At 57.6% G+C, this 27,166-nt stretch overlaps 2 protein-coding genes across 6 annotated transcripts; one reads left to right on the forward strand and one right to left on the reverse strand.

Annotated features, from left to right (window-relative positions):
- Positions 1 to 8,758: 8,758 nt before the first annotated feature.
- On the reverse strand, positions 8,759 to 20,113 carry STX10 (syntaxin 10). Of its 5 annotated transcripts, XM_077838711.1 has the most exons (9): positions 19,982 to 20,113; positions 19,421 to 19,590; positions 17,572 to 17,666; positions 16,961 to 17,023; positions 16,336 to 16,452; positions 15,489 to 15,595; positions 14,892 to 14,986; positions 14,364 to 14,413; positions 8,904 to 9,056 (listed from the first exon to the last, which is right to left on the reverse strand). In XM_077838711.1, the coding sequence occupies exons 1-9, from the start codon at positions 20,014 to 20,016 to the stop codon at positions 9,033 to 9,035; spliced, it is 756 nt and encodes a 251-aa protein (XP_077694837.1). In that variant the 5' UTR covers positions 20,017 to 20,113; the 3' UTR covers positions 8,904 to 9,032. The 5 variants fall into 5 exon arrangements, with proteins under 5 accessions (XP_077694835.1, XP_077694838.1, XP_077694837.1 ...); XM_077838709.1 differs by lacking the exon at positions 14,892 to 14,986 and having other exon boundaries at positions 8,759 to 9,056; XM_077838710.1 differs by lacking the exon at positions 8,904 to 9,056 and having other exon boundaries at positions 14,204 to 14,413.
- Positions 20,114 to 23,854: 3,741 nt separating this feature from the next.
- On the forward strand, positions 23,855 to 26,683 carry IER2 (immediate early response 2). The gene has a single exon (XM_077838790.1). It carries the CDS (start codon positions 24,071 to 24,073, stop codon positions 24,791 to 24,793), a length of 723 nt encoding a protein of 240 aa, XP_077694916.1. The 5' UTR covers positions 23,855 to 24,070; the 3' UTR covers positions 24,794 to 26,683.
- The last annotated feature ends 483 nt before the right edge of the window (positions 26,684 to 27,166 follow it).

The raw sequence follows: 27,166 nt of genomic DNA on the forward strand, positions 1-27,166 counted from the left end.
TTTTAAAAAAACATTTAAAATGTAATGTAAAAAAATCTGCATTTCAGGGGTTGGGGACTGTGAATAGTAACTCTGCTGGGGTCTGACCCCCTCTTCCATCCCCCTTGTGTAGCCATGTACCCCAGCGGGATCAGACTGGGGTGATCGGCTGTTCGAGGTTAAGGATGGAGGCGTAACGCTGTGCGGACGGTCTCTCTTGTTGCTGTAGCAAGTCGGATCGATCTGTGTGTGTGACAGCGGATGGGGAGAGGGGATTAGTAGAAAGCTAGAAAATCAAAACCATTGTTGGCTTGTCCCCAGGGAAGTTCACACCTGCAATGCTCCGCCCGATGGGAGGGTTGAAACCGTGGCCATGCTGTGCTGGAAGCATTCACCTGAGCCTCCTGAGGGGAGCAAGGGTGAAGCTGCAGTGGTGTGAACCTGAGGACGCTAAGCAGAGGCATGTGAAGGCAGATCGCTTCTGGCCCTGGGTCATATGGCTAGAGAATACCCAGCATTGGCCACCACGGGGGCTTGTGGGAAGGGATTGGAGGACCATCATCTATGGATTGTTGTGACTGCAGTTAGCTTATCCCTCCTATTGCTAACTCAGCGTCCGCACCATGTGTCTCGGAGCCCGGTGGCAGCTGCACCTTGTGGCTCGGGTAGTTGTGTCTGAATTCGAAGCGTGTGATGGGGGAAACCAGCACCTGAACCTGGGTTAAATCTGCTGTGAAGACGAAGCCAGAAGCACTCGCCTGCTCTCAAACCTACCCTCCGTCCGCACTTACATTGCTGGATCAAAGGATGTGATTTTTCACACTGATGTATTAAACTAGATGCAACGTTTGTGTGTGTGTGGACATTCCTATACGACTTTAAACCTGGCTCGTGCCTCTAAAGTTACAGGGGCAAGCTAAACTGGTTTGAAACCCATATAAGTATGTCCACACACAACTAAACCGGTTAACCTTAAACCGGTGCAACTTCTGTGTGTAGGGCTCAGTCTAGCTACAGATGTTTGCCGGTATAGCTGTGTTGTCTGGGCGTGTGACATAATCACAACCTCCTCCCGGCACAGCTGTCCCACCACAAGACCCGGTGTAGATGCAAAGCTGATAGCATTCAGGGAGGAAATGCTATGCTGGATGAGCCCTTGATGTGGGTTACCCCAGGCAGGGTCATTAGGATTTAAGCGATCTCGGAGGACCAGAGAAGGGCAAACATAGTGCCGATCTTTAAAAGGGGAGCAAAGAGGCCCCTGGGAATCACAGACCAGTCAGCCTGACTTTGATACCTGGAAAGGCAGCGGAACAGATGATTAAATGATCAATTTATAAGCCCCTAGAGGACAATGGGGCGACAAGGAATAGCCGGCATGGGTTGATCAAGAACAAACCAAGCTAATTTCCTTCTTTGACAGGTGACTGGCCTTGCAGGTTGGGGGAAGCAGTAGACATGGTAGATCTTGATTTTAGGTGGGCTTTTGACACAGCCCCCCCATGACCTTCTCATCAGCAAACGAGGGAAATGTGATCTAGATGAAATTAGTATAAGATGGGTGGCGGGAAGACTCAAAGAGGAGTTATAGCTGTAGGACTGGGAGGACGTCTCCTGCAGCATCCCGTAGGGGTCAGACCTGGGTCTGGTCCTAGTCAATATTTTCATTAATGACTTGGATAATGGAGTGAGGAGCGCGCTTATGATGTGTGCAGATGTCCAAGCTGAGTGGGGTTGCGGGCACTTTGGAGGTCAGGGCTAGAATTCAAAACGACTTGGTCAAATTGGAGAATTGGTCTGAAACCAGCGAGATAAAATTCAGTAAAGACAAGGGCAAAGTATTTCACTGGAGAAGGAAAAATCAAATGTGCAGCTATGAAGTGGGGAATAGCTGGGCAGGAGGTTGGACGGCTGAGAAGGATCTGGGGGTTCTAGACACAGGTGAATGTGAGCCACCAAAGCCAGACAGTTGCTAAAAAGCCTTGTATCGATCTGGGGTGTACTAACAGGAGGGTGGTGGGTAAGGTGTGGGAAGGTCACTGGCGAGGCCTTAGCTGGAGTCCTGTGTCCAGTTCTGACTGCCACACTTTAGGAAAGAGGTGGACAAACTGGAGAGAGGCCAGAGGAGAGCACGGAAAAGGATCGAAGGTTTTGAACACCTGGCCGATGAGGAAGGTTAAACAACCTGAGTGTGGTTAGCCTTGAGAAAAGGAGACTGGCGGGGAGGGTATCGGATACGGCTTCAGATGTGTTAAGGGCCGTTATAAAGGGGACGTGTCCACTGGAGCTAGGACAAGAAGCAATGGGCTTAATATGTAGCAAGGGAGATTGAGGTCAGATATTAGGAAAAGCTTTACAACCAGAGGAGGAGTTAAGCTCTGGAACAGGCGTCCAAGGGAGGTGGTGGCAGGGTTTTAAGGACTGGACAATTAGCTGTTGGGGAAGGTCTAGTTTTACTTGTCCCTGTCTCAAGACACGGGGAGCTGGACGTGGTGACCTCTCGAGGTCCCTTCCAGCCCCACATTTCTATGGATCTGTGCCCTTTATTCCCTATTAAACTGCTTTGCCGAATATCCCCATGCGAAGTGTGAGTGGCTGTAAAACCATTCTGGCCACTCTGCGAGGTGTGGTGATCACACACTTACAGCTGCATTTTGTATCAGACTTTTAATTACCCAGATCTTCCCGCTACATATAAGAGCGGGGTGATGATATTAATATAGTGTTTTTAATCAACAGATCTGAAAGCTGCTTACAATCTTTATTAGTCATGATTTCTTTTAACTGGAAATACATTCCCCTCTCTCTCACGCACACAGCTGCAGTAGAAAGAAAGGGTGAGGGTTTTTTTGCTTACATTTTTTTTTTTTAGTAAAAACTTTTCCTCCTTGCCTGGAATGTCTGACCATTTGATCTTCTTTTTAATGAAAAGAGGAGTTGGGGAAAAGAAATGAACCAGTCTTGTGTGTTTGGAAAACGGTTGCCTGCAAAAATTCCGCTTCCAAAAATTGTAAGAGCATAAATCCTCTTAATATTTTTTAAGCCACCAGCTGTGGGGGGTTGGAGACGCCTTCCCACAGAAACGTTTCTAGTGTATGTATTTTTAACACTTTAAGAGCATAATATCAGAGTATAATTCTTTGATTGGAAGATCTTTTTAAATCAGAATATGTAAAATTCACCCCCCGTTCAGCAGGCTGGCTCCAGATCTATGCGTCACTTACGCTCTTGAACTAGAATTTTACATGACAAAAAAGACACGAGCCGGTGTGAATTCCACCTAGTGGGATAGATCCCCAGCGGATGTAAATCTGCGTGGCTCCAATAAAGTAAGTGGGGCCAGATCCTTAGCTGGTATGAATTGGCTGCAGCTCCATTAAGAACAGCCTTCTGCCAGGTGTGCCAACTTGTCAGTGGAAAAGCAGACTCTGCCCCCTTGTGCATTACCCTCAGATAACTTGGGTCCTGCTTCTGTGAGATGCTGAGCACTGGGACCTGAGTCAGTGAAGCCCCATGGAGGCTGCTTAACTTTAAGCTCGCCAGAAGTTCTGTTGAAGTCAGTGGGACGACTCGCATGCTTAAATTTAAGCATGTGCTTAAGCGCTTTGCTGGATCGGGCCCAGAGCTTGGTTGATATTTTTCTACAATTCAGAAACAACGCCCACTGGCAAAATTCCAAATGTTGGAGGAAAAGGTTTTTATTTTATTTTTTTCCCCCTCTCAATGTTTCTTTCTGTGCTTTCGATCAGCTGTGAAGAGCCCCAGCAAAATGCTTCACGCTGGGACACAGTTTGAAACTTGGTCACAGCTCCAAATTTGGACCAAATGTCACTTGTCTATCCCCTCCCCTCGTTTTCCTCCCATCCCTATGTTATCACAATTTGTTTGGAAGGATTTCTGGTTCAGGAGCCCGTTGGTCTGGCTACTGGTGGCTTGCGTGGTTAACCTTATCACTAGATCAGCATCATGGGTTAGTTTGGCTCTTGAAGAAATTAAAAGCCAAGACACTGGGATCATGGTAACTCACTAGGAATCAAAGACGAGTGTGTGGTGTTTGTTAGTTATTTGAAATAACTATTTTTTTAATTATTCCTTTGTTTCAACGTGTGGTTTGTAAACGTGGTGGTGTCTGAAACGTTTTTTTGGTGCATATTTTTACTGATTTCACGATCCCCCCCCCCCCCCCCAGATTTAAAAATAATCATTATGAAGGGGGAGGGAGGGGAATAACTGGCTTCCCAATGACACTGTAATCTGACTTTATTTCACTGTCAGAAAGGATACTGTCAAAGCATTGTTAGGGCCCCAAGCCTGTACGCTCCACTCTGGGCACTGAATCCAATGGGACTATGTCTGTCTGTCATTACAGAGAGGCACATTCTGTGAAGCTTGACAGGAAGCGGCCAGGCTCATGGCTGGGAACCCCATGCTGCTCTGCTGGCTAAAATCTGAACTACTCACCTGTGGGACAAGAGCCCAACACTGCTAATCTAGGAGCCTGGTTCTCCTGTAGCACAGAGGGCTGGGGGGTTCTCATGTACAGAACAGGAGAATCTGAGTTCTGATTCCGCTGCAAAATTGCAAGTGATAACGGTTAAATCTGGGGTGGCGATAGGTTTGTTACAACATATTTTTACAAAGTCTTCAGCTGTTTTACTTATAACCACCATGGATTCTGAGACTGGAGAGGATTGTACAATGCCTGCCCTGTCCATAGAATCACAGGACTGGATGGGACCTCGAGAGGTCATCTAGGCCAGTTCCCTGCACTCAAGGCAGGACTAAGTATTATCTAGACCATCCCCATCAGGTGTTTGTCTAACCTGCTCTTAAAAATCTCCAATGATGGAGATTCCACAACCTCCCTTGGTAATTTGTTCCAGTGCTTAACCACCCTGAGAATCAGGAAGTTTTTCCTAATGTCCAACCTAATCCGCTCTTTGCTGCAATTTAAGCCCATTGCTTCTTGTCCTCAGGATCAGAACTCAGATCTTCCTACTCTGCTCATGATAGCCCCAGCCTGCCGTGTTACAGGAGAATCATGCTGGTTCATTCACTTCGTGGTCACTTTTAATATTTCTCTTCCCCAGTCAGTTTCACTTTGAGTTCCCCTCTGGGCAGGGGAGGGAGGTGATAAGATTTAAATATTGAAACCAAACCCGCAAAAGTCCTATTTTTCCAGAGCGATTAAAACAGTCTAGAAAACAGAGAGCCTAGAGCAGGGGTAAAAAAGCCCTTTAAAGAAATGTGAGAGTGACTCTTGTTTTAGCGTGGCCCATGTTGTTTGACAGTCCTAGCAGCCTTTGTCCAGCAGGGGGCAGGCGCCTGGTGATGGGAAATAGCTGACTTCCCCTATAGCTGCCCAGTCTCTCTCTGCTGCCAGAGGGTGTGGGTTGCTCTCTGGGGCTAGGGAAGATGTGTGACAACTCCTGCTTTTAGCCCTGGGGGGGGTCTCCGGTTCCGTGCCCTGGGGTGTCAGCTGAGATGGCGGCCAGGCTTTGAGGGGGATCAAAGTGGGGCCTAGGTTGTTAGATAGATACAGCACCTGAGAGCTCGCTCAGCTCGGCTGTTACCTGCCCCTCGCTGATGCTGATCTGAAGCACATAGCATAGTCCTTACAAAGGGGCCCTGAGGGTGGGGAGTGAGGGGCACCGGAAGAGCTCGGGGGGAGCCCAGGGCTGGGAGAGCAGGGGGCTGCGGGTCAGGATTGAGGGGTACCGGCACAGGTGGCGTTGAACTTTCCCAGCATCCGCCTAGCACAGGCCCCTGCTGCACTGAATTTACTTGCGAGCCATTTCGTCTCTAGGTGGGGGATGGGGTTGTGAGTCCCGGAGTAGAGGTGGAGTCGGCCATCAGGTGGGGACAGTCAGGCCAGGGGCCACATCCTTCCCCCACGACGCTCTAGGTTGTCCCACATTTGCCCCGGAGCCCTGCATTCCGGTGGCGTAGGATTCCTGTGTGGTAATATAGTTACAGCACTGGGGGGCAAACTTCTCCAGAGCCTTCCTACAATACTTATTCGCAGGGGCTTGCGGTCTGGGCATCTCAAAAGACCCTCCCTGTCTTACAGATGGAGAAAGGGAGGCACTGAGATGTCTTGCCCCAGGACCCAGAGGAATCTGTAGAAAAGCTGGGGATAGAACCCAGGAGTCCTGGCTCCTAGCCCCCCCTGCTCTAACCCACTAGACCCCACTCCCCTCCCAGAGCCAGGGATAGAACCCAGGAGTCCTGGCTCCCTCTTCCTCCTATGCTTCCTTCGGCGCTAACCATTAGACCACGTTCCCACTCAGAACCCAGCTCTCCTGACTTTGCCAAGTGCCTTCCCCGCTGTGCCGTGCTGCCTGGCTGGCTGCTGTTTGTAATGTTTCGTTCATTTACGCTGACTGGGACAAATTCCTTGGCCCAGGATATAAATCCTCCCCCCTGGTGAACAGGAAGTGGGGCAGGATCTGATTTCGGGACCAGAATAGCGCAGCTGCCAGTGGATGGTCCTGTTCTGCCAGCGCCTTTGGCTAGAGAGCACTGAGGCTCCGTCACTTTCTAGCGCAGGCTGCCGGGGCCGGTACTGTGATCGGATCCGCTCTACGCAGGGAGGACGGGAGCTGTCCCGTGAACGGAGCAGGGCAGTACTGGGTGGATAGGGACAGGGGGCCAGTGAAAGCTGTGGATCAGCGTGCATTACGTTCCCCCTGCAGCCCCCTCTCTGGGCCTGGTCCGCAGATGACCTGGCACAAGCTTTTAGCTCCAGAGGTGTGGCCCTCACACCAGGACTCCTGGGTTTTCTTCCCAGCTCTGGGACGGGGAGGAGTCCTTTCCAGCTCTGTGCCTCAGTCCCCCTCCACTGACATGGAGGGAATATTGACCCAGCCTGGTGAACAACAGGGGACGAGGACAGTGCAAGCTGACAGTATTTGTGATGAGGATGCGGCAGGGCACGTAGTGTGGTGAGGGTTGGGGAAAAGCAGCCAGATCTGGAGGCTAGCAGGAGATCCCCTGGGATGGGGGTTGCTTCTAGGATCCCCCCGATCCCTGTTCTTGCACTAGATGATAGCAGGGATCCCTGCCGTCTGGGGTGATGTCAGCCCAGGGCTTCGGTCATGGAGGGGAGATTCGGAAGTGTGTCCGGTGTCTGTGCGGTTTGGGGACCGTCTGACTGGAGCTTGAGCTCCCAACTTTTCCCTTTGGCTCCCAGTGTCGGGGTGGCAGGTGTCAGCACCCTCACGTGTGATGAGTTGAACCAGTCTCTGCTTTGCAAAGGAGAGCTGGGGTCCTTCCCATGCCCGACCTCAGACCCTTCCCAAATAATGTCCCTTTAACCCTTTCACTCCCGCTTGCCCACCCTAGCTCAGACACTGGGGCCCGTGGATTGATTTGGCCCAGCCCGAGCCAGTGCAGAGCCATGGCATGATCTTCGATCCACACGGCAAGGGTGGGCGAGAGAGGTTTGAATGTTGCTATTCCGCAGATGGGCCACCTGGTGGTGCTGTTACTGTCCACATCAGTATGGGGCAGGGGGGAAGTATCTTTTGAAGTGAACACTCCCCCCTCCCCGGTGGGTTTTAACCTGTGTTGGTGGGAACCTAGAGATTAAAGCATCTAGGCCTGTAATGAGCGAGGGCCAGTGGGGAGGATCTGAGGGGGAAGGGAATAGGGATGGGGTGGATGTGGCAGGAGCAAGGATCGTCCCGGTTCTCCTCTCTCTGAGGCCTGAGCGCCAGATCAGAATCCCGCTCCCTCGGCTTAAAAGACAGCCTGGGCTTGTCCTCTCGGGTGGATCAAACTGAACCCCCCATGGCAGGGCTGCCCAAGCTCTAAGCCCCCTTTCTGCTCCCTTGCCTCGGCCTCCCGCTTCAGGCCAGGGGGAGATACAGAATAGGCTGACCTGCCCCCTCTTTCCACTGCCTGGGAAGGCCCCTATGCAGGGTGGAATTCCCAGGCCCTCTGCACCCCATAGGCACTTTCAGATCCCTTTGTGCTGCTGGGGAATCAGACCCAAAACTTTCCAGGCATGTGGGCGGACACCAGCCGGCCTGCCAGAAAGCTCTGGGGTCGGGGGAGAAAGTAGCTCACAATAAGGAATCCGGTGGCGTTGGAACTGGTTCTGCATGGGGGCTGGTTCTGCTGGTTACTCCCCTCTTCTTCCCCTGCTTGGGAACTGGCCTTTTGATTTAATATTGTAAAAGGGAAAAGCGATTTCAGTCCCAGATTCTGGAGTTAAATGCTTACTTCCCAGGGGAGCTGGGCATGGGAATGCCTTTCAGGACCTGGGTTGTTTTAGTTTATAACGCAGGGGGAGGGGATTCTGGGGCAGGGGGGCCCAGTGGGAATGGGTTTGCCGCAGCCCCGTTTAGCTGAGCTGGGTTATGCCAGTGCAAGTCCGCCGCTGATGCTTTGGTTGTAATGGAGTGACTCCGGATTGTCCGGAGCTCAGAGGAGTGACTGCGGCTTGACACTAGAACTGAGATGGGAGTAGGTCTCACTTTCTGCAGCTCGAATTTTCTCTTTTTTTTTTTTTTTTGCCCCCATTCTTCCCCGCCAACCCCAAGAGGGCTGAGATGGGCGTACACCCCTCCCGCGTGCTCCTAGCCTGATTGACACTGTAACTTGGGAGACCCAAAGATGGGGGGTGCTGTGCCTTATGCAACGTGCCGGCAGTCCCAGATGCCCCTGCACCCCAATGTACTTGACACTATCCCAGGAGCCAAGGGAGAGCCCATGCCATAGATCCCTGCCTGGGAATGGGATGTTAGCCACACGCTCCTCCCCCAGGCCACAGTGCGTTAGCCCACACCCCTTTGCCCCAAATTAACCATGCTGGAAACCTGGCTATCTTCCCCCCGCAGCGCCAGGCTCAAGTGGGAAGCCCTTACCACCCCCCCCCATGGGATTTTTTTTTTTCTGAGCTGGCAAATTTATTCACGATTGTTTGCGTTTTCTTTCCAATCTGGACTTCACTTTCCGTATTTGAGTTGGGAAGCGGCACCTGGGTTTTTTCGCAGCTTTTGGGTTGGTTTCCCTTTCGTTGCCATCATCGTCGGGTTTTGTTTTCTTTTTCAACAACAACAAAAAAGAACGAACTGAGGGGAAAAAAAAATCTCTAATTAACACTTTAAAAAGCGCGAACGCCTGATTGTTCAAAGCGCGTGCCAATGCAGCATGGACACCTTCCAAGTGCTTTCAGTTGATGCAATTAGCTTCTATAATCTCAAGCATTTCTCCCCCCGATGCCCCTGTCTCTGCCCCCCCATCATAACATACTTACAAAGAGGAAAACAAAACAAAAAAACCTTTAAAAAAATTTTTTTAATGCAACTCACTCTTTGCTCCCCGGCGCCCCCTGCTGTTGTTCTAACCCTGCCCCCGCCCCCCAATAATGCCAGTATTTGTTCTGTGTTATAAGTGCCAAGAAATTTTTGTGACTCCCTCATTCCTGTGACCTGAGAGTATCGACAATTGCACATTAACTACTGTAAAGATTTAAAAAAAAAAAAAAAAAGAAAGAGGAATTCAGAAATGTTAATAAAAAATAAAATGGTTTGTAACAAATTTGCACACCCGGCTGGTTATTTTCTATCCTGATTTCACGCGCACACCCCAGGCATTTGCCAACAGCTGGAGCTTGGTGTTTAAGGCACCTGGGAAAGCTGGGTTTAGTTCCTTGACCAAGACATTGCCAATTCTGTGCCTAAGTTTCCCCATCAAAAATAGGGGATCGTTCTGCTCCCTTTACCTACTTAGGGTCAGAAGGGCTCTCTGTGACCAGAAGACTTCCCTGAATTAATTCCTCTTTGAACTAGGAGACGATCTTTTAGGGAAACATCTGATCTTGATTTACAAATTACCAGTGGTGGAGACTCAACCAGGACCCTAGGTAAGTTGCTTCAGTGGTTAAATGCCCTCCCGGTTAAAACCTTCACACCATATTTCCAGTCTGCACTGGACTAGCTTCAGCTTCCAGCCTTTGGCTCTCGTGTTGACCCTTGGGCTGCTAGATTGATCAGTCCTCTGTTATCCAATAGTTGTTCCCCATGTAGGTACTTACAGACCGGGATCGAGTCACATGTCCTGGGCTGGCCGGCCCCTGTAAGGGGAGGCAGGGCCTGATGCGTCCCTGAAGAGCTGCTCCCAAGGGAGGGACCCCATCTGGGCAGGTCATTGACCAACAAGCACTTAGCCCGGCTAAAAGACCTGTTGGTGGCGGGGTCCGGCCTTATGCGCACGCTCCTGTCCACCTCGCCAAGCCAGCAGGGAAACAGCCGGCGCAGAAAGGATGGACAAGGAGCTGCCTGAAACCCAGGGCCGGCATGAAGAATAACCCACTGCCAGAAGCGCAAGTTTCTTTTGCACCATCCCGCAGCCCGGCACCTGGAGCAGGGCTCTCCTGCTGCGGGGCCGCTCGTTGGCAGTAACCCCAGGGCTGGACTTGAGGGACTCCCGGGGGTTCTTTGTACTCTTCAAAAGGAGCGAAGCGATGAGACCCCCCTCGCTAAGGGGGCAGCTTGTTCTCGGTTCCCAGGTCTGAGTGAGGCCCAAGTCCAGAGGCAGCACAGCCAAGCCACGTGATGCCACCCGGCGGCACGCATGAGGTTATCACATCACCCCTAACTTTCTGGGTAAGTGGAATAGCTGGAGCGCCCGGCAGGTTTTCCAAAGCCTGAATCTGCCCCGTGGCATGTCTGCCCCCCCTCACTCGTTGAGCCCCAGCCTCCTGGCTGTGCGGCCACCAGGCCTGGGCACAGGAGTCCAGCAGAGGGCACACCTGTGCCCCCTGCAGCGAGTCCACTGCCCCTGGAGGCCAGCCCTCTGTCCCCACCTGGGGGCTAGCTTGGCTAGTTAGCACATCAGGGCGGCCAGCTGCCTCCCGTGTTTGTGCAGAGCTGGCCAGGATGGGTCCCAGGGCACTGAAAACCATGATAGAAAAGCACAGCGGTGCCGAGCTGGTGCACAGTCCATGCCACGCCCCTGGCTGTAACGGAGTGACTCCAGATTGACAGCAGGCGTGGAGAGCCAAGCGACCCTCTGTCCGCATCTGCACAGCGCCTGGCGAGACATGGGTCCTGATCTCAGCTAGGGTGGTGCGGGGGTAGCGCCTGGCAGGATGAGGGCCCTTATCTCAGCTGGGGGGGTGTGGGCAGCGCCTTGCGGGACGAGACACCCCCCCCATTTTCCCCCCTCAGCTGGAGCCTCTAGCAGATTACAGATCATTTCAGGGAGACTCATCAACTCTGGCTCAGGCCATGACATCCCCCCGTTACCCAATTTCCACTGGAATTTTAAAATACTGTAGAACGTGATACAGAGAGCAGTGATGAGAGACTATAAAAACCCCGTTATTGTCAAAGATTTCTTTAGCTTCTCAGATACCCCAGGAAAAGCGGCACATGGGTTTGGGGCAGGCGTGGGGGCTGATTTCCCATGTGGTAGCAGGTACCATCCAAGTGTAATAGTCCTCACTGGGGGTCTAGTTGGGGAGAGTGGCCTAGTGGTCATGGCCACTACCTCTGACTACCAATGGGGTTGTGGGGAGGGGCACCCGAGCCTTCTCACTCCACCGGGCTCCCACCCAGGCCCCTGTGGGCTACAAGCAGTCTGGCAAACAAGGCTGGCCTCTTCCTCTTGTCCCCTGCCCACTAAGTCAGCTTACTCCAAGGCTTTCCCCTAGTGGGGAAATCCAAACCACACTAAGGAAGGAGGGGTGGTTACCAATGTCCAAGGGCCACAGGATACTTCCCTCTCTGGTTGTCTCTGGGGTAGGTCCAGCCTTCCCTCATTGTGTCAGGGCCTCGAGGCTTCCCCTCTGCACTGCCCCCCAAATAAGCTCATTCCTGGCCTTTTACTTCCTCCAGCAGATGGAGCATTTGCTGCAGCTCTGGTGAGGCGGGGCCCAAAATAATCCCTTAACCCCATGTTGCCCAGTACGGGGTTCATACACCCCATCACAGCATAGGCGGGGCTCCTTGCAGGGGTGTCCACGCATCACCCCCTGCCCCTCTGAAGCAGCGCAGTGGCTGAACACACAGCCGCCTCTGGCCCATCACGCACTAGAAAGAAACTCTTGGGAGAGGCCCGTTGCAGCTCCCCTTGCACCCTGCAGGGGGAGACAGGGCGGAGGGAGCCCCCTGCTGGGGCGCTCGCATGTGCTTATTCATTATTACATTACCAAGCAGCGCCCAGGCCTGTCCCCCCAGGCGTAGCACCATGAGAAGTTGACCCCCTGTGGCTTAAAAGCACCCCCCCCGCAGCTGCCAACAGTCACCTAAACTCATCCAGCCTTTATAACGGGCTGGGGGGGAGGGGCAGGCCTCGTTAGCAGCTGCCTCCATTCATTGAGCCGCTCCAACACCATTTGCAGCCCCATTCCTGCCTGCAGAGAAGAGAGTGGCTGGGGGGGCACATGCCCCAGGAGAGACCCAGAACCCTGCAGGTTACCACAATTACAAGCGCTGGACACTGGGCCTGTGTCCAGATACGCCTCGTGCCTGGGATCTGCCCCCAGATCTCTTCTCCTTACGCCCTCCCGTCCCCCCAGGAGCCAGATCCGTTGCCTCTTAGGGACAAAACCCAGCCCCGGTGACTCTGTGTTCGCAACAAGGCCCCCGCAGCGCCCAGAGGCGCCGTTGCGTTCTCTGCCTGCGGGATTGCTGCGTGCTCAGGGCTGTGCCCGTTTCTAGGCAGCACTTGGGAAGGCCGGGGGCCAGATTCTCAGCTGGCATAACGGCCAAGGAGCCACTTGGATTCACACCCGTTGCGGAGCCCCGCCACTGATGTTAGACGCACAACCGGGACAGTCACAGCCTCAGCAGGTGTAAATCAGTGCAGTCCCACTGATCCCGATGGGAGAACGCCGCTTTACACCAGCTGGGGATCTGGGCCCCCACTGACCCCACGCTAAGCTGGCCTTAAAAGTCACTTCTCAGAGCACTGCGAAGATCCCCGGTGACGGAGCATTAAACGCTCCCAAGGCCGGCCCCATCTCAGCACACGGAGCCTCCGACAAAAACCAGGCGCCTTTAAAGGGACAAAAAACTGGGCTCAGGTCTTCAGTTTTCCTGCTTTATTGTGCATTTGTTTAAAGGTTTTTTTAAAAAAATATTTTTTTACATTAGAAATTCAGGTTCCAGCTAGGCCCCGAGACTCTAGGCCCCCGTCACACGGGAGCTGTAGTTGGAGGTCCTTTACGCCTCTACTTCCTCCCTCCAGCTAGGGAGCAGGACTATATCTCCCATAATGCATTGTGCTCACTCCCAATAGCCCGGCCACTGGGCAGCAGCTGGGAGCCCCTCCCACCCGTTTTCCTCTGTGGGCCAAGCTCCCTGCCCAGACTACATCGCCCATGATGCACTGCAGTCTCTCCCAACTGCCCAAGTGCATCATGGGAATTGTAGAAAGGAGTGTCTCATGCCCCTGGTTCCCCCATGGGCCCTGCTCCCTGGCCAGACTACATCTCCCAATATGCACTGCAGTCTCTCCCCCGCGGCAGAGGCACCAGCAGGGTCCATCCTGGTTATGTTTGTACAGCACCAAGCACCGTGGGGGCCTCACGGCCCTACCATAATACAAATAATTAACAACAACAAACCAACAGTCAGGTCTCTTCCTCCCCGCTAAGGCAGCAAAAATCCAGCAACAAGACCCCCAGTTTCTTTAATGGAAAACCCTTCGCATGAGAACCCTCCTGAGGAATTATTTTGGCTTTTCGTACAAAAAATGAGTGACGGCCCCGCCAGGGAGGGGAGAGGAGTGAGCACACGCCTGGCAAAGCGCAGCTGGGCTTTAAGGTGGGGAAGCCCTGAACCCACGCAGCAGGGGAGGGTATTAACCGCTGAGTCTGCATCTCATGCTCGTAGGAATTGTTCTACCTGCAACAGGCTGCAGAGAGCTGGTGTGATAAGTCAGCGCCCCCTGGTGGCGCAGGCTCTGCTGCCCCGTCCCATCCTGGAACATGGGATGGGCAAGCTGCTTCTCCTCCCAGCTCCTGGCTTTGCAGAAGGGGGGTGGAGGTACCAGTTAACTGGCTTCCCCTCCCTCCCAAATCTGGGGAGAGATCAGAAGCGCCCCCCACCCCCATTCAGCATGTTGCTACTGCTCCCTACAGGCTGAGGATGCCCCCGATGTGGAAGCAAAGGCTGCGGGGGACCTGAACCAGATTCCCAGCAGGAATCTCCCCTGGTACCTGGAGGTGCCTTTTCTTTCCCACAGGTGCCAGCCCCAAGGGTCAGAGAAAGGCACCGGGGTGGGCCGTGCTCCAGCAGGACAGCTCCCAGGCTGCTTGCCAAGCAACGATGGAGGCATGTGCATGGTGGGGGGGCTGGTCAGGAGAATGCTGCCTCCCCGCCCCGGCAGTCCTGGCCAGTCAATTACAGAGTGAAGAAGAGGATAAGCACCACGATGAGGAGAACGAGCAGAATGCCAATCGCACACCACTGCCGCCGGTCTGGGGAGGAGGAAGCACAGGGGGAGATACAGTGAGTGTGGGCGGGGGGGTGGAGTGGCAGGGGCGATTCTGAGATGGGGGGGTTTGGCTTAAGCACCAACACTAGGGACTTCGAGGCTGCCTGGGGTGCATTAAAGAAACCTCCCTCCCACCTGCACACACATCGCAGGAGTAGAGCTCACTACCCCCCCTCCCGTTTTACAGAAGGGAAACTGAGGCGGGGAAGGGACTTGCCCCAAAAGTCACACAGGGCCATGAACAGAACCTAGGAGTCCTGACTCTTTGCTCCCCTTGACTCTAAACACTAGACTCCACTTCCCTCCCAAAGCCAGGGATAGAAGCCAGGAGTCCTGACTCCCAGCCCCTCCCTGATCTAACCACTAAACCCCACTCCCTTCCCAGAGACAGGAAGGGGACTCAGGTTCTGAAGTTTCCTAGATGCTTTGAAAAATCTGCCCCTGCCCAGCGCCTTCCTCACCGCTGGTCATGTGGGACACCTTGGCCATCTTCTTCAGCACGCCATCCATGTGGGACTGGGTGCTGTCCATCTCCTGGGCAAACTCCTCCAGCATCCTGCCAAGCCAGGGTCAAGCGGTCATCTTGGGGTGCAGCACCCACCCAGAGGGGGGGCTGTGGTCAAGCAGGGAGAGGCCTGGAAACACCCAACCCACCCTGCCCTGACCCTCCCCCACACCTGCCCGGCTCCCGGTGTCAGGGGATCCAGCCACTGCTGCTTTCAGTCCCCTGCCAAGGTGTCAGGAGGGGGCTTGTCCCATTCCCTCCCTCCACTCCCCCAGGTTGGTGGGGTTCTCCTCCGGGAACCTGTCATCCCTCTAAGAACTGGGCTGAGACCCGCCAAACTCACCTCACACATGGAGCCAGATGGGAAGGATTTTCAGATCTGGGGCTGGTGCCCCCTCGAGGGGAAAGGCCTCATGTCCCATTCCCCACCCCCCTGAGCCAGCCAGTCCCCTGCCCTGGGGCCAGATCAGAGCTGGCGCCCTCTAGTGGGAAAAGGCCTCATGTCCCATTCCCAGGCCTGTGAGCAGGCCTCCCCTCGCCCCACCCCACTCACAAGCTCTGCTCCTCCAGCTCATCCCCAACCTGGCCCGACATGTGCTTCAAGACCCGGATGCTGCCCGACACCAGCTCCAGCTGCTCATCCTGCTGGTCTATGATCAGCTGCCGGGGAAGGGAGGTAGGAAAAGCCAGTGGGTCACTGCGGGGGGGGGATGTGCGACAGGGTCCCGTTATGGGGGGACTGGATCAGAACCAGAACGGTGGTGGGAGAAGGGAACTGGGATGGTGGGATGGAGGAATTGCTGCCTCCCACCCCCTCAAAGTTTGCAACCTCCAGCCTGCTGGGTTAATCCCCAGGCTGTGGAACTCCCTGCTGCAGGGGGTTCAACATAGAGGGCCTGGGGGGGTGGTAGCTTGGGTAATTTTAGATCCAGCTCTCCGATGGGGTGGATGGATGTCAAGCCCCCCCCCCCCCCTCCGGGCTGATCATTACAGGGGCTGGAAGGGAGGAATCCTCCTCTGGAGCACCCGGTGCCAGCCATTGATGGAGACGGGAGATGGGCCCGGTCTGATCCAGAGGGCAGAGATCTGGGGGGGTGGGGTGGAATACAGACCTAGATGGGCCCATGGGTCTGACATGTAGCCAGGTCATGCTTCTAGTCCCTCCGGTTTAATCCAGATCGTCCCCCCCACACCCCAGCTTTAGGGGCGTGACATCAGTTTCACTCTGATTTAAAGCAAGAGCAGAACATCTGACCCTGGGTTCCATTCCCAGCTCGCCGGGGGAGGGGAGGGAGATGCTGTGTTCATCCTGATCTTCGTGATTGGGGACGCAGCAGGGCATATCTCTGTCCCCTCTTGGCCCTCCCAGCCCTGGCCTGTGGCCTCGGACGGCTCCCCACCTGCTGCTGCAGTTGCTGCTCCTCAATATAGCGGGAATTGGCGGACACCAGCTCCTCCCGCAGCGGGCCGTATTGCTCCAGGGGGGGCTTCTGGCTGGCCCCACCGCCAATCAGCATCTGCGGGGAGAGAGCAGAGCCCTGATCGGGGACCCATCCAGGCAACTCACCGCTGGGGGTAGCAAGTAACTCGGGATGAGGGGGGAGATGGGGACTGGCTGGCTCAAGGGGGTGGGGAACGGGACATCGGGTCCTTCCCTTCTAGGGGGCACTGGCTCTGATCTGGAGGATGGCAACGCAAACTCCATGCTATTTGCCTCCTCCCCCTGCTGTCAGCCCGTCCCCTACACAGCAAGACCCTCATTACCAGAGGGGCGGGGGCCAAACAAACCATGGGGTTTGGGCAGCTTGTCCCCGGATGGAGGATCCCAGCCGCCAGGGGCTGCCACTCCAGCTTCACCCATCAGCGGCTGCGAGACAGAGAGGACAGCGTACCAGGGCATGGGATGTGCTATAGGCCTTTCTATGGGGTCAGTCCCTGCAGCGGCCTGGGTGGTGCTGTGGGCTCGTGCCCCCCCGCGCCCCCCGGGAGCTCCAATTGCTGCTCAGGGAGGACAGGACCAGGTACCTCTCTGTTTTTCCGCTCAGCGATGGCCAGGGCTGACGGGCTGGATATGTGATCCCGCATCTCCTGCGATAGAGGGAAGGGAAGGGGTTAAAAACCACAGGGGTTTGTTGAGGGGGGAGGAGAGGGGGACTTGGGAGAGCAGCAGCTCGGGGCACTTCCATGGGGGTTCCCCTCCCCGTCGGCTTCACAGACAGAAATGCAGGCACGGGGAAGGGAAGGCACTTCCTCACGGTCAGCCAGCAAGACCAGGAACAGAACCCAGGTGTCCTGGACTTCCCCTGCCTTGACCACTAGACCCCACTCCCCTCCCAGAGCTGGGGATAGAACCCAGGAGTCCTAGCTCCCAGCCCCTTGCTCTGTCCAGTACACACACACAGTTTCAAAACAACCTGCTGGAAACCATGATCCCTGATTCAGTTTCTCCTCCTCCCTGATCTATTGGGGTCCCTCTACTGCACTAGCTCTTGTGCCCCACTAGAGGGCAGCAGAACCCCACACACTCAGAGGAGGTCTGAGTTCCCAGATTCCTCCAGGAGGGGGCAGCCCGATGCCTCAGACAGAGACACACACAGGACACGGGGTCGTGGTGCATTGGGGTAGGGGTTCCCCACCTTGACAGAGTCCCGCATCTGTTTCACGAAGGCCCGTCTCTCCGTCAGCTCGCTGGCTTCGATCCTGAACTTGCGAGGGTTTGACTCCACAATGCGTGCGCCGGAGCTAAGGACCAAGCGCGCCGGGCACAGACAGAGTCCAGGGGTGGGAGTGGGGAGCACAGGAGGGGAGAGCGTGGGTGGGGTGGACGAGGCCCCAACCAGCCCATAGACCTCAAACAGCTCTCTGGATTGCCCTTCATTCCCATGGACTCTCCCAGCAGGGGGCGCTGTGGGGAGCGGGGCAGAGACCTGGCACTGGGGGGGCTCCCGGTGGCTCCCAGCAGGGGGCGCTGTGGGGAGCGGGGCAGAGACCTGGCACTGGGGGGTCTCCCGGCTACTCCCAGCGGGGGGCGCTGTGGGGAGCGGGGCAGAGACCTGGCACTGGGGGGGGCTCCCGGCTACTCCCAGCAGGGGGCGCTGTGGGGAGCGGGGCAGAGGCCTGGCACTGGGGGGGCTCCTGGCTACTCCCAGCAGGGGGTGCTGTGTGGAGCGGGGCAGAGACCTGGCACTGGGGGGGCTCCCGGCTACTCCCAGCAGGGGGTGCTGTGTGGAGCGGGGCAGAGGCCTGGCACTGGGGGGGGCTCCCGGCTACTCCCAGCGGGGGGCGCTGTGGGGAGCAGGGCAGAGACCTGGCACTGGGGGGGCTCCCGGCTACTCCCAGCGGGGGGCGCTGTGGGGAGCGGAGCAGAGACCTGGCACTGGGGGGTCTCCCGGCTACTCCCAGCAGGGGGCGCTGTGGGGAGCGGGGCAGAGACCTGGCACTGGGGGGGCTCTGGCTACTCCCAGCAGGGGGTGCTGTGGGGAGCGGGGCAGAGGCCTGGCACTGGGGGGGCTCCTGGCTACTCCCAGCAGGGGGCGCTGTGGGGAGCAGGCAGAGACCTGGCACTGGGGGGGCTCCGGCTACTCCCAGCAGGGGGTGCTGTGTGGAGCAGGGCAGAGACCTGGCACTGGGGGGTCTCCCGGCTACTCCCAGTGGGGGGTGCTGTGTGGAGCGGGGCAGAGACCTGGCACTGGGGGGGCTCCCGGCTACTCCCAGTGGGGGGCGCTGTGGGGAGCGGGGCAGAGACCTGGCACTGGGGGGTCTCCTGGCTACTCCCAGCAGGGGGTGCTGTGGGGAGCGGGGCAGAGGCCTGGCACTGGGGGGCCTCCGGCTACTCCCAGCAGGGGGTGCTGTGTGGAGCGGGGCAGAGACCTGGCACTGGGGGGGCTCCCGGCTACTCCCAGCGGGGGGCGCTGTGGGGAGCGGGGCAGAGGCCTGGCACTGGGGGGGCTCCCGGCTACTCCCAGCGGGGGGCGCTGTGGGGAGCGGGGCAGAGGCCTGGCACTGGGGGGGCTCCCGGCTACTCCCAGCGGGGGGCGCTGTTGGGAGCGGGGCAGAGGCCTGGCACTGGGGGGGCTCCCGGCTACTCCCAGCAGGGGGTGCTGTTGGGAGCGGGGCAGAGGCCTGGCACTGGGGGGGCTCCCGGCTACTCCCAGCGGGGGGCGCTGTTGGGAGCGGGGCAGAGGCCTGGCACTGGGGGGCCTCCGGCTACTCCCAGCAGGGGGTGCTGTGTGGAGCGGGGCAGAGACCTGGCACTGGGGGGGCTCCCGGCTACTCCCAGCGGGGGGCGCTGTGGGGAGCGGGGCAGAGGCCTGGCACTGGGGGGGCTCCCGGCTACTCCCAGCGGGGGGCGCTGTGGGGAGCGGGGCAGAGGCCTGGCACTGGGGGGGCTCCCGGCTACTCCCAGCGGGGGGCGCTGTGGGGAGCGGGGCAGAGGCCTGGCACTGGGGGGGCTCCCCCAGGGGAACCCGGGCCCCAGAAGGATATCGATGGTCTCCTCCAGATCCTCCAGGTCCCACTCGATGCTACGCAGGCTGTTGCGCAGCTCGTTCGTGGTCCAGTCAAACTCCTCCGCGCTGACCACACGAGTCTCCTGCAGCAGCTCGCACCAGCGCCCGTAGAGCCCCCGGGCCGTGTTCACGGCCTTCTGCACCTCCCTGGGGGGCCGCGGGGGGGGGTTGGCAAAGAGAAGGGGGGGTGAGGGGTTAGTGAGGAGCAGGACGGGGACCCCCAGGGAGACGGCACTGTGCTGCCAAACCCTGTCTGGCTTCTCTTCCGCCTCCCCACCCACCCCAGAGGTGGCTGCATCTCAGCACCCGGCAAGGAAATCCGGTATAAACAGGGGTCGCCCCCCACCCCAGGAGGATGGGAAGGGATCTCTCCCGCAGCACAGGGGATGGGGGGGGGTCTCGGACGGGGCAGGGGGGTCTCTTCCTCCAAGGGGAGGGAAGGGGGCTGGAGGGGGGTTTCCCAGCGGGGCTCTCTGCACAGGGTCCCGATCCCCGGTGCTATTTTCAGCCCCATTTTAAGGGGGGAGGGGCGGCTCACCTCCGCACGGCGGAGAACGGGTCCTCCAGGGCCATGCTGCCGCCCCGGCCCCCGGCTCCGCTGCCTGCCGCCGCCGCTCCCCGCCATGTGACTGGCGCTGGCCCGGCCCAGCCGAGGCTCCGGCCGCCGCCTTTGCTGAGGGCGGGGCGGGCTTGCCCGGACTCGGGGGGCGGATCCAGCCGGGCGGGTGGCAGCTACAGCGGGAGGGGCGAGGCTCCCCCCATTGACAACCCTCCGTGGAGGAAAGAGGCAGGCGGGGGAGGGGCCAGGCTGAGCTGACCCCGAATTCCCGGCACTGACCTGCTCCAAACGGAGGCAAGGAGCAGAGAAATGGAACCCAGGCGTCCGGATTCTCCCATCCCCCACCTCCAGCTCCCACTCCCGTGTGGAAGCTGGTAATAGAACCCAGGAGTTCTGACATCAGCCCACACCCCGCTGCTAGACTCCATTCTTAGCCCACCCCCCAACTAGGACTAGAACCCAGGAGTCCTGACCCTGCCGCCCCAACCTCTGGACCCCACTCTCCTCCCAGAGCTGAGAACGGAACCCAGGAGTCCTGAGTCTGAGCCCGCCACACTTCTAACTTCTAGACACCACTCGCAGCTCATCTGCCCCCCAACTAGGACTAGAACCCAGCCTCCTCCCCCCCAGCCCCTAGACTCCACTCCCAGCTCCTCCTCCTCATGGTTATTTCATTCCAGTCCAGCCAGTAGGACTAGTCCCTGCTGTGGGGTTACTGGTTGTCCCCTTCCTGCCCCAGGGGATTTCTCATGACTCTTGGTAGCTGATTCCATGGGCCCCTGGCTCCCAGGGGGCTGCTGCTGGGAGGCCTCGCGAGGGGTGACACTGAGCACTTGAGGACAGCAGGGTGGGTGCGGGGTGCATGCGGGTGGGGTGAGCTTTTATGTGTAGCCATGGGGTGGGGGGGGCTGTGTGCATCTCAAGCTATATGTGGGATTTGTTGATGGTCAGGTTGTGGCGGATAGCGTGAGGGTGGTGTGCTACGTGTGTAGGCAGGGTGTGTGGGGAGGGGGGTTGCATGTTGTCAGATTGTGTGGGGGAGTTGTGTGGCATGCAGGCACGGTGTATGTGTGTTTGAGCTGTGTACAGGTAGATTGTGTCCAGTCAGACTGGGTGTGGTTGTGGTCATATTGTGGGGTATGTGTGTAGTCAGATTGTGTGGGGGGGACAGGCAGTGTGTGTGAGGTGTTTACAGGTAGGTTGTGTACAATTGGATTATGAGGGGATGTGTGTCGTCAGGTTGTATTGAGTCGAGTTGGGGGAGAGTTGTCTGATATGTGTAGAGGGAGGCTGTGGGTGGGGGGATGTAGAGGCGATTGTGAGTAGTCAGATAGTGTGGGGGAGTTGTGAGTGGGTGAGAGAAGTAGGCCCTGTACAGTCAGACTGTGCTCAGATGTGTGTAGTGAGGTTGTGTCATCTAGTTGGATTGTGGGGGGATATTGTGGATGGATGTGTTGTGTAGATGGGTTGTGGGGGGCGTTGTGTGGGTGGGGGAGATGGGTCATGTCATGTAGTCATTATGGAGGGAGTTGTGGGGGGAAGATTGGCTGTGTGTAGTCTGATTGTGGGGGGTTGTCATGTAGTTGGGCTGTGAGGGAGACAGGCAGGTGGTAGATGCAGGAGATTGGGGGTGACAGGCAGGTGGTGAGTGAGTGGGTGGGGGGTGACAGGCAGGTAGTGGGTGGCTGGGGGAACACTGGGGGGTTCACAGGCAGGTGGTGAGTGGGTTAGGGAGATTGGTGGGGCTGTGGCCTGTAGGAGGGCTGTGGGGGTGACAGGAAGGTTGTGGGTGGGTGGGTGGGTGGGTGGGGGAGATGGGTTCTGTCATGTTGTCATTATGGAGGGAGTTGTGGGGGGAAGATTGGCTGCGTGTAGTCCGATTGTGGGGGGCTGTCAAGTAGTTGGGCTGTGAGGGAGACAGGCAGGTGGTAGATGCAGGAGGTTGGGGGTGACAGGCAGGTGGTGAGTGGGTGGGGGGGTGACAGGCAGGGAGTGGGTGGCTGGGGGAAAATTGGGGGGGTCACAGGCAGGTGGTGAGTGGGTTGGGGAGATGGATGGGGCTGTAGGGGGGCTGTGGGGTGACAGGCAGGTGGGGGGGATGGAGAGAGATGGGGGGCACCGGGATGGGTGCAGTCCCACGTGCTGTGCGCACAGGCAGGCTGCGGGGGCGGGATCTGCAGCGCGAGCAGATGGGTTTTTCCCCCTAGGATCCCGGAAGGACGCTCCCCATAGGCCCCAACGGGGCCTTCCAGCCTCTGCCCTTATACGGAAAGAGGAAGCGAGGCGGCTGCAAATGTCGCCCCTTTCGGAACGTTGGTGCGCGCCGCGTTCGGATCCCGCCCCCTGTCGTCATGGGCCCCTAATATAGTCATGGAAACGGTAACCAGGGGGAGGCTGGGGTGACCTGAAAAGTGGGGCGGAGCCTCCTCCTCCTCCTCTTCCTTCCTCTTAAAGCGATGGCCGGGGAACACGGGCTGGGGGGCCGGGCCTGCGGTGGGGCAGGTGGCAGAGCGTGGAGCTGGGGGGGAGGGGCTTGACTTTAACCCCCCCCCTCATTCCTGCGCCCCAGCACCGATCCCCTGGCCAGGGCAGGGGCCCGCTGCATTGCATTCCCTCACTGCAGGCGGGCGGGGGAGGTGTTCCTGGCGGCCTCTCCGACGCCCCGAGACTATGATCCGAAGGGAAAGAGGGGAAGGCAGGTTGACGAGGGGAGTAGAAACAGGTTTGCAATGCAGCCGCTTGCATCGGGCTCACGCATCCTAAACGGACGGAGTAAAATTTCATTCACGACGAGTTCCGGCTCAGATTTGGGGTGTGCTGTAGTACGGGTTGTTTATTGCCACGGCACAAGACGCAGCGATTGCATTGTACAGGCAGGCGTTTTGCAGCCAGCACGCAGGGGTTGCACTGACTCCAGTCCGCGGATTGAAACAGAGTTGCAGCTAAAAACACAGAGTGCGCGGTTTACACACACACACACACAGAGAAAGCGACGTGTGCATTTGCCCTGGAGGTTGCATTCCATGTACACAAGGTGCCTTTTATCTAGCAGAGATTGCATCCTCACACACGCTCTGCTTCTGCTGCATTGCACGCAGGGACAGATTGATTTGGCAGACTGCATTACACGGCGATGGGGCTTTTTGCTCAGACACAGAGATGCTGCACGTGAGGGTTACGCTCTCAGGCTGCACTGGCTGATTGCATTTGCACTTAACACAGCGATGGTGCTTGTGCTCCCGTTATTGCGTTGCAGACGCAGCGTGATTGTGGAGCGGGCGGTATTGCACGTCGTCGTGCACTGGCTTTGCATTTATTTATCGCGTTGCCCGGGCACGTGCATTAGCCGCTGCATTCAATGCATCGCGCGCGCCCGGGCATGGTGCAACAGCTGCTGCACCGACGGCTCCGCACAGCCGGTTGGCGTTGGCGCCTCACACCCGGCCCGGGGGCAGCTGCTGCACTGCGCGCGCAGACCAGCGCCCATCGCTACCTTGGACGCGCAAAATAAAACACAAAGTGGCCGGGCCTCTGGCTGCTTTTGCAAAAGAGGCCGCGAGTGGCTGGACGTGCCGGGGGAGGGGGTGTCCCTGTTGCATTGACCCCCCCACCCTTCAGCCGCTTTGCTGCGGCTGGCGGCTTCCTCCTCCGCCTCCCCTCCCCTCCCCTCCCCCACTCCCCGGCATTTCCGCCCTCCCCTCCCCCCGCAGTAGCCGCTGGGGGTGGCGGCGCGTTGCACAGGCCGGATGCGGCTGACGGAGTGGGCGGGGGCGGCCCGGGCGCTGAGATCACCGGGGGTATAAAAGCAGCGGCGCTGGGCGCGGCTGGGCTTAGTCGGGGCGGCGGGTCCGAGGCGGCAGCGGAAGGTGGCGGCGGCGGAGCAGCAAAAGGCTCAGCAACAAAAGGCGGCGGAGCAGCGGGGGCGGGAAGACCCAGGCGCAGCCCCTCCCCCTCTCTCTCCCCCCCCCTCCCCAGTTCTCCGGTCGGTGCAAAGGGCGCCGGCCGCGCGCACCCGCCAGAGCCGCGCAGCAGCCCCCCGGGCCGGAGCAGGCGCCCCCGCCGCCCGGCATGGAGGTGCAGAAGGAAGCCCAGCGCATCATGACCCTGTCGGTGTGGAAGATGTACAACTCCCGCCTGCAGCGCGGCGGCCTCCGGCTGCACCGGAGCCTGCAGCTCTCGCTGGTCATGCGGAGCGCCCGGGAGGTCTATCTCTCCGCCAAGCTGGAGGAGGACGAGGAGGGGGGACTTGGGCCGCAGCCCTGCCTGGGGGAGGAAGGGGCCGGGCAGCCCCCACTGCCGGCCGCCGCCGCCGCCTCCCCCGGCCCCCAGGCCCCGGAGGAGCGGGCAGCCCCCGCGGACCGTGGAAGCGCCCCGGGCGCCGGCGATCCGGAGCCCATGGAGACGCAGGACAGCAGCGGGGACGTGCCCCAGGCGCCCGCCCCTCTGGCGGCTCCAGCGCCCGGGGCGGGTAGGCGGCCGGCGCGGGGGGTTTCGTTGCCGCCCCCGGGCAAAGCCAGCAGGAAGCGGCGGAGCAGCAGCTTGGACAAGCCGGGGGCGGCCGAGGCCGGGCTGGTGCCCACCAAGAAGGCCCGGCTGGAGGCGGCGGAGGAGGAGGGCGAGCGGCAGCCCCAGGGACAGGACGGCCCCTTCCCCAGCCTGGCCAAAGTCCTGCAGACCCGCTTCTCCGGGATGCTGCGGGGCGGCCCGCCCAAGGGCCCCGAGCCCACGCCGGGCTGCCGGCCCGGGGACGGGGTGCTCAGCATACTGGTCCGAGCCGTGGTGGCCTTTTAAATCCCTTCCCCGCCGCTTAGGGGGGACTCGTGGCTGGGGGACCTGCCCCGCGGCGCGCAGCGGCTCGCTCGGCTCCTGGCGGGAGCCATGGGGCGGGGGGGGTCGCTTTTGGGGGCGCAGCCCCCCTCTCCCTGGCGGAGGGGGGGCGGGGAGCCGGCCGGGAGAGAGGCACACGAAGGCCGGGGAGGACAGCGGAAGAAGGATCGGACTTCCCCCCCCCCCCCCCCCACGCACGTCCCTCCCCACCCTGCTGGGTCCAGGGGGGAGGCGAGACAAAAGGACCGAGAGACGCCGCCGCTTTGTGTGCGTGGGAGCGGGGGGGCTCTGGCCCAAGTTCACGATGGGGAAGAGAGACACGCAGACCGGGCCGAGCTTCTCCTGCCTGCTCCTCACTGACAGATGGTTTATTTTTGTGTAGAGACGTGCTATATGCGGACTTGGGGTCAATTGGTGCTATCCCATAACCCCCACCCCGGGGGGCGGGGGTTGGGGTGTTTGGGGTTTTTTTTTGGTAACTTGAAACTTTTTGGCCTATTCTCCTCCGTCTTGTTCTGTGTCCTTGTGATCGCAGCATGGTTGCTGGGGGGGGCGACAGAGGGGGGGCTGCAGACCTGGTGGCCAGATGTGAGATAAAGGGGTTTAAAAGAGAGCGAACAGTGCTGAGAAATATTCAAGAAAGGGATCTGTTGCCTCAAGAGGGAGGGAGGGCTGGGTTTCTCCCACCCGCCTCCTAGACTTCGTTCTCCAGCACCCCCAGAAACTGGGGGGATGGTGGAAGATGGGTGTCCTACTTACTAGATTTCTTTCCTCAGGGGTACTTTTTTAAAAAGTGTGTTTTTGTGTGTGTGTTTTTGTTTTTCAAGAGGCCTTTTTTCTTTTAACCAACTAAAAGCTCTCAAAGCAGGATTCAGTAAGGAAACTTCCCCCACTTCCAGCCAGGCCTACAAGTTGACACACCACTCATATGACCAGTCATTGCATCACACTGGGTCTAGAAAGGCAGCGGGGAATTTCCTGTTCAGACCGCTGGTAGATTTTTGTGTGTGTGTGTGTGGGGAGCTGGTTTTTCAAGGTGTGGGTGGGGTGTGTGTCAGCTTGACTCATTTAACCCTGTAAAGGGGAACTGAGACAAGGCTGCCTTCTGCTGCTTGCTCTTAAAAATCAAATAAAAGCTAAAAAATAATTTAAAAAAACCCTACGAAAATCATAGACTCCAGAGGTATGTTATTTCCTCTTCCACCTGGGGGTGGTGGAGGGAAGTTTCCTTTACTCAGAGTTTTGAGTTATTTGAACTAATCTGTGTAAGATATGATTATTAAAATTCTTGGTCTGAAGTGCTGAAGATCGAAAGAGAAGAGCGTGTTTGAGAAGGGCAGAAATCCTGGTGACCCACCGCCACCCTGGAATCTTCAAAGGGAAATTGTCACGTGTTCAAATCCCATTGTAAAACCCTGAGAATTGGCCATCTTTCTGTTGTCATGGCTGGTGGGGCTAAGATCCCTCCCCACGCCACTGTCTTGTTTAAAATCAGATGCCCCTCAAGTTCTCTTCGAGTCTAAGGAGAGGAGGGGCCGATCAGTCTGTGTTTGTGAATGTCATGATGGCTTTACGTATATGTGTGAACAAAAATCATTCTTTGGTTCCTGAGTTTGCTAGTTGCCCGCAGAGGAAACTAGCGAATGGATTAAACAAATGGGGGGAAAAACCCTACACAGTTGAGACATTTCTTTTTAAATGTTACCCATGTGTCTTGAATACTTGTAATTTATATCTATAGTTCCCCCTTTTTTTATTGTCTTGGGGGGGGGGGAAACGGCATGGACTGGGGTTTCCTCCTCTTGTGTCCTTATTTTTTTTTTTTTGTTAAATAAAATCCATTTGTGAAACTGGCGAAGTTGTGGCTCTCTGAATTTGTCATGAAAATGGGAAATGGGTGGTTTTTTGTGTGTGTTGTGTAAAGGCCTGGCTAAATTTAGTGGCATGCGTTTTTCTTTTATTTTGGTTTGGCCTGTTCCAGGCTGGACAGATGCAGCTGCCACTGTTGTCAGGCCTTGAGCAAAAACTAGATGGGCTCCTAACCCCTCGTGGATGAGGCTGGCTGTGAATTCTGTTTGTTACAGTAGGACCCTGGTGCTGTACACAGTAGAGGATCCAGCGTGGAAGGAGGCTGATTCATTCCATTGGCTCAGCCAGCATCCACCCACTTCTCTCCCTCCCCCTGAGTCTGGGCCTCTATATCCCTTTGTGATCTTCCCCCCACCTTGGGTGACCCCATGCCAGGGCGACGGAAATATCGAGTTGCATAACAGTGCCCTTGGGTTGTGGTGGGAGTGTAAACAGGAGAGGTTTAAATGGCCTAGTAACTGTAGACTT

The sequence above is a fragment of the Eretmochelys imbricata genome, chromosome 20, assembly GCF_965152235.1.
Source record: "Eretmochelys imbricata isolate rEreImb1 chromosome 20, rEreImb1.hap1, whole genome shotgun sequence".
Classification (NCBI taxonomy): domain Eukaryota; kingdom Metazoa; phylum Chordata; order Testudines; family Cheloniidae; genus Eretmochelys; species Eretmochelys imbricata.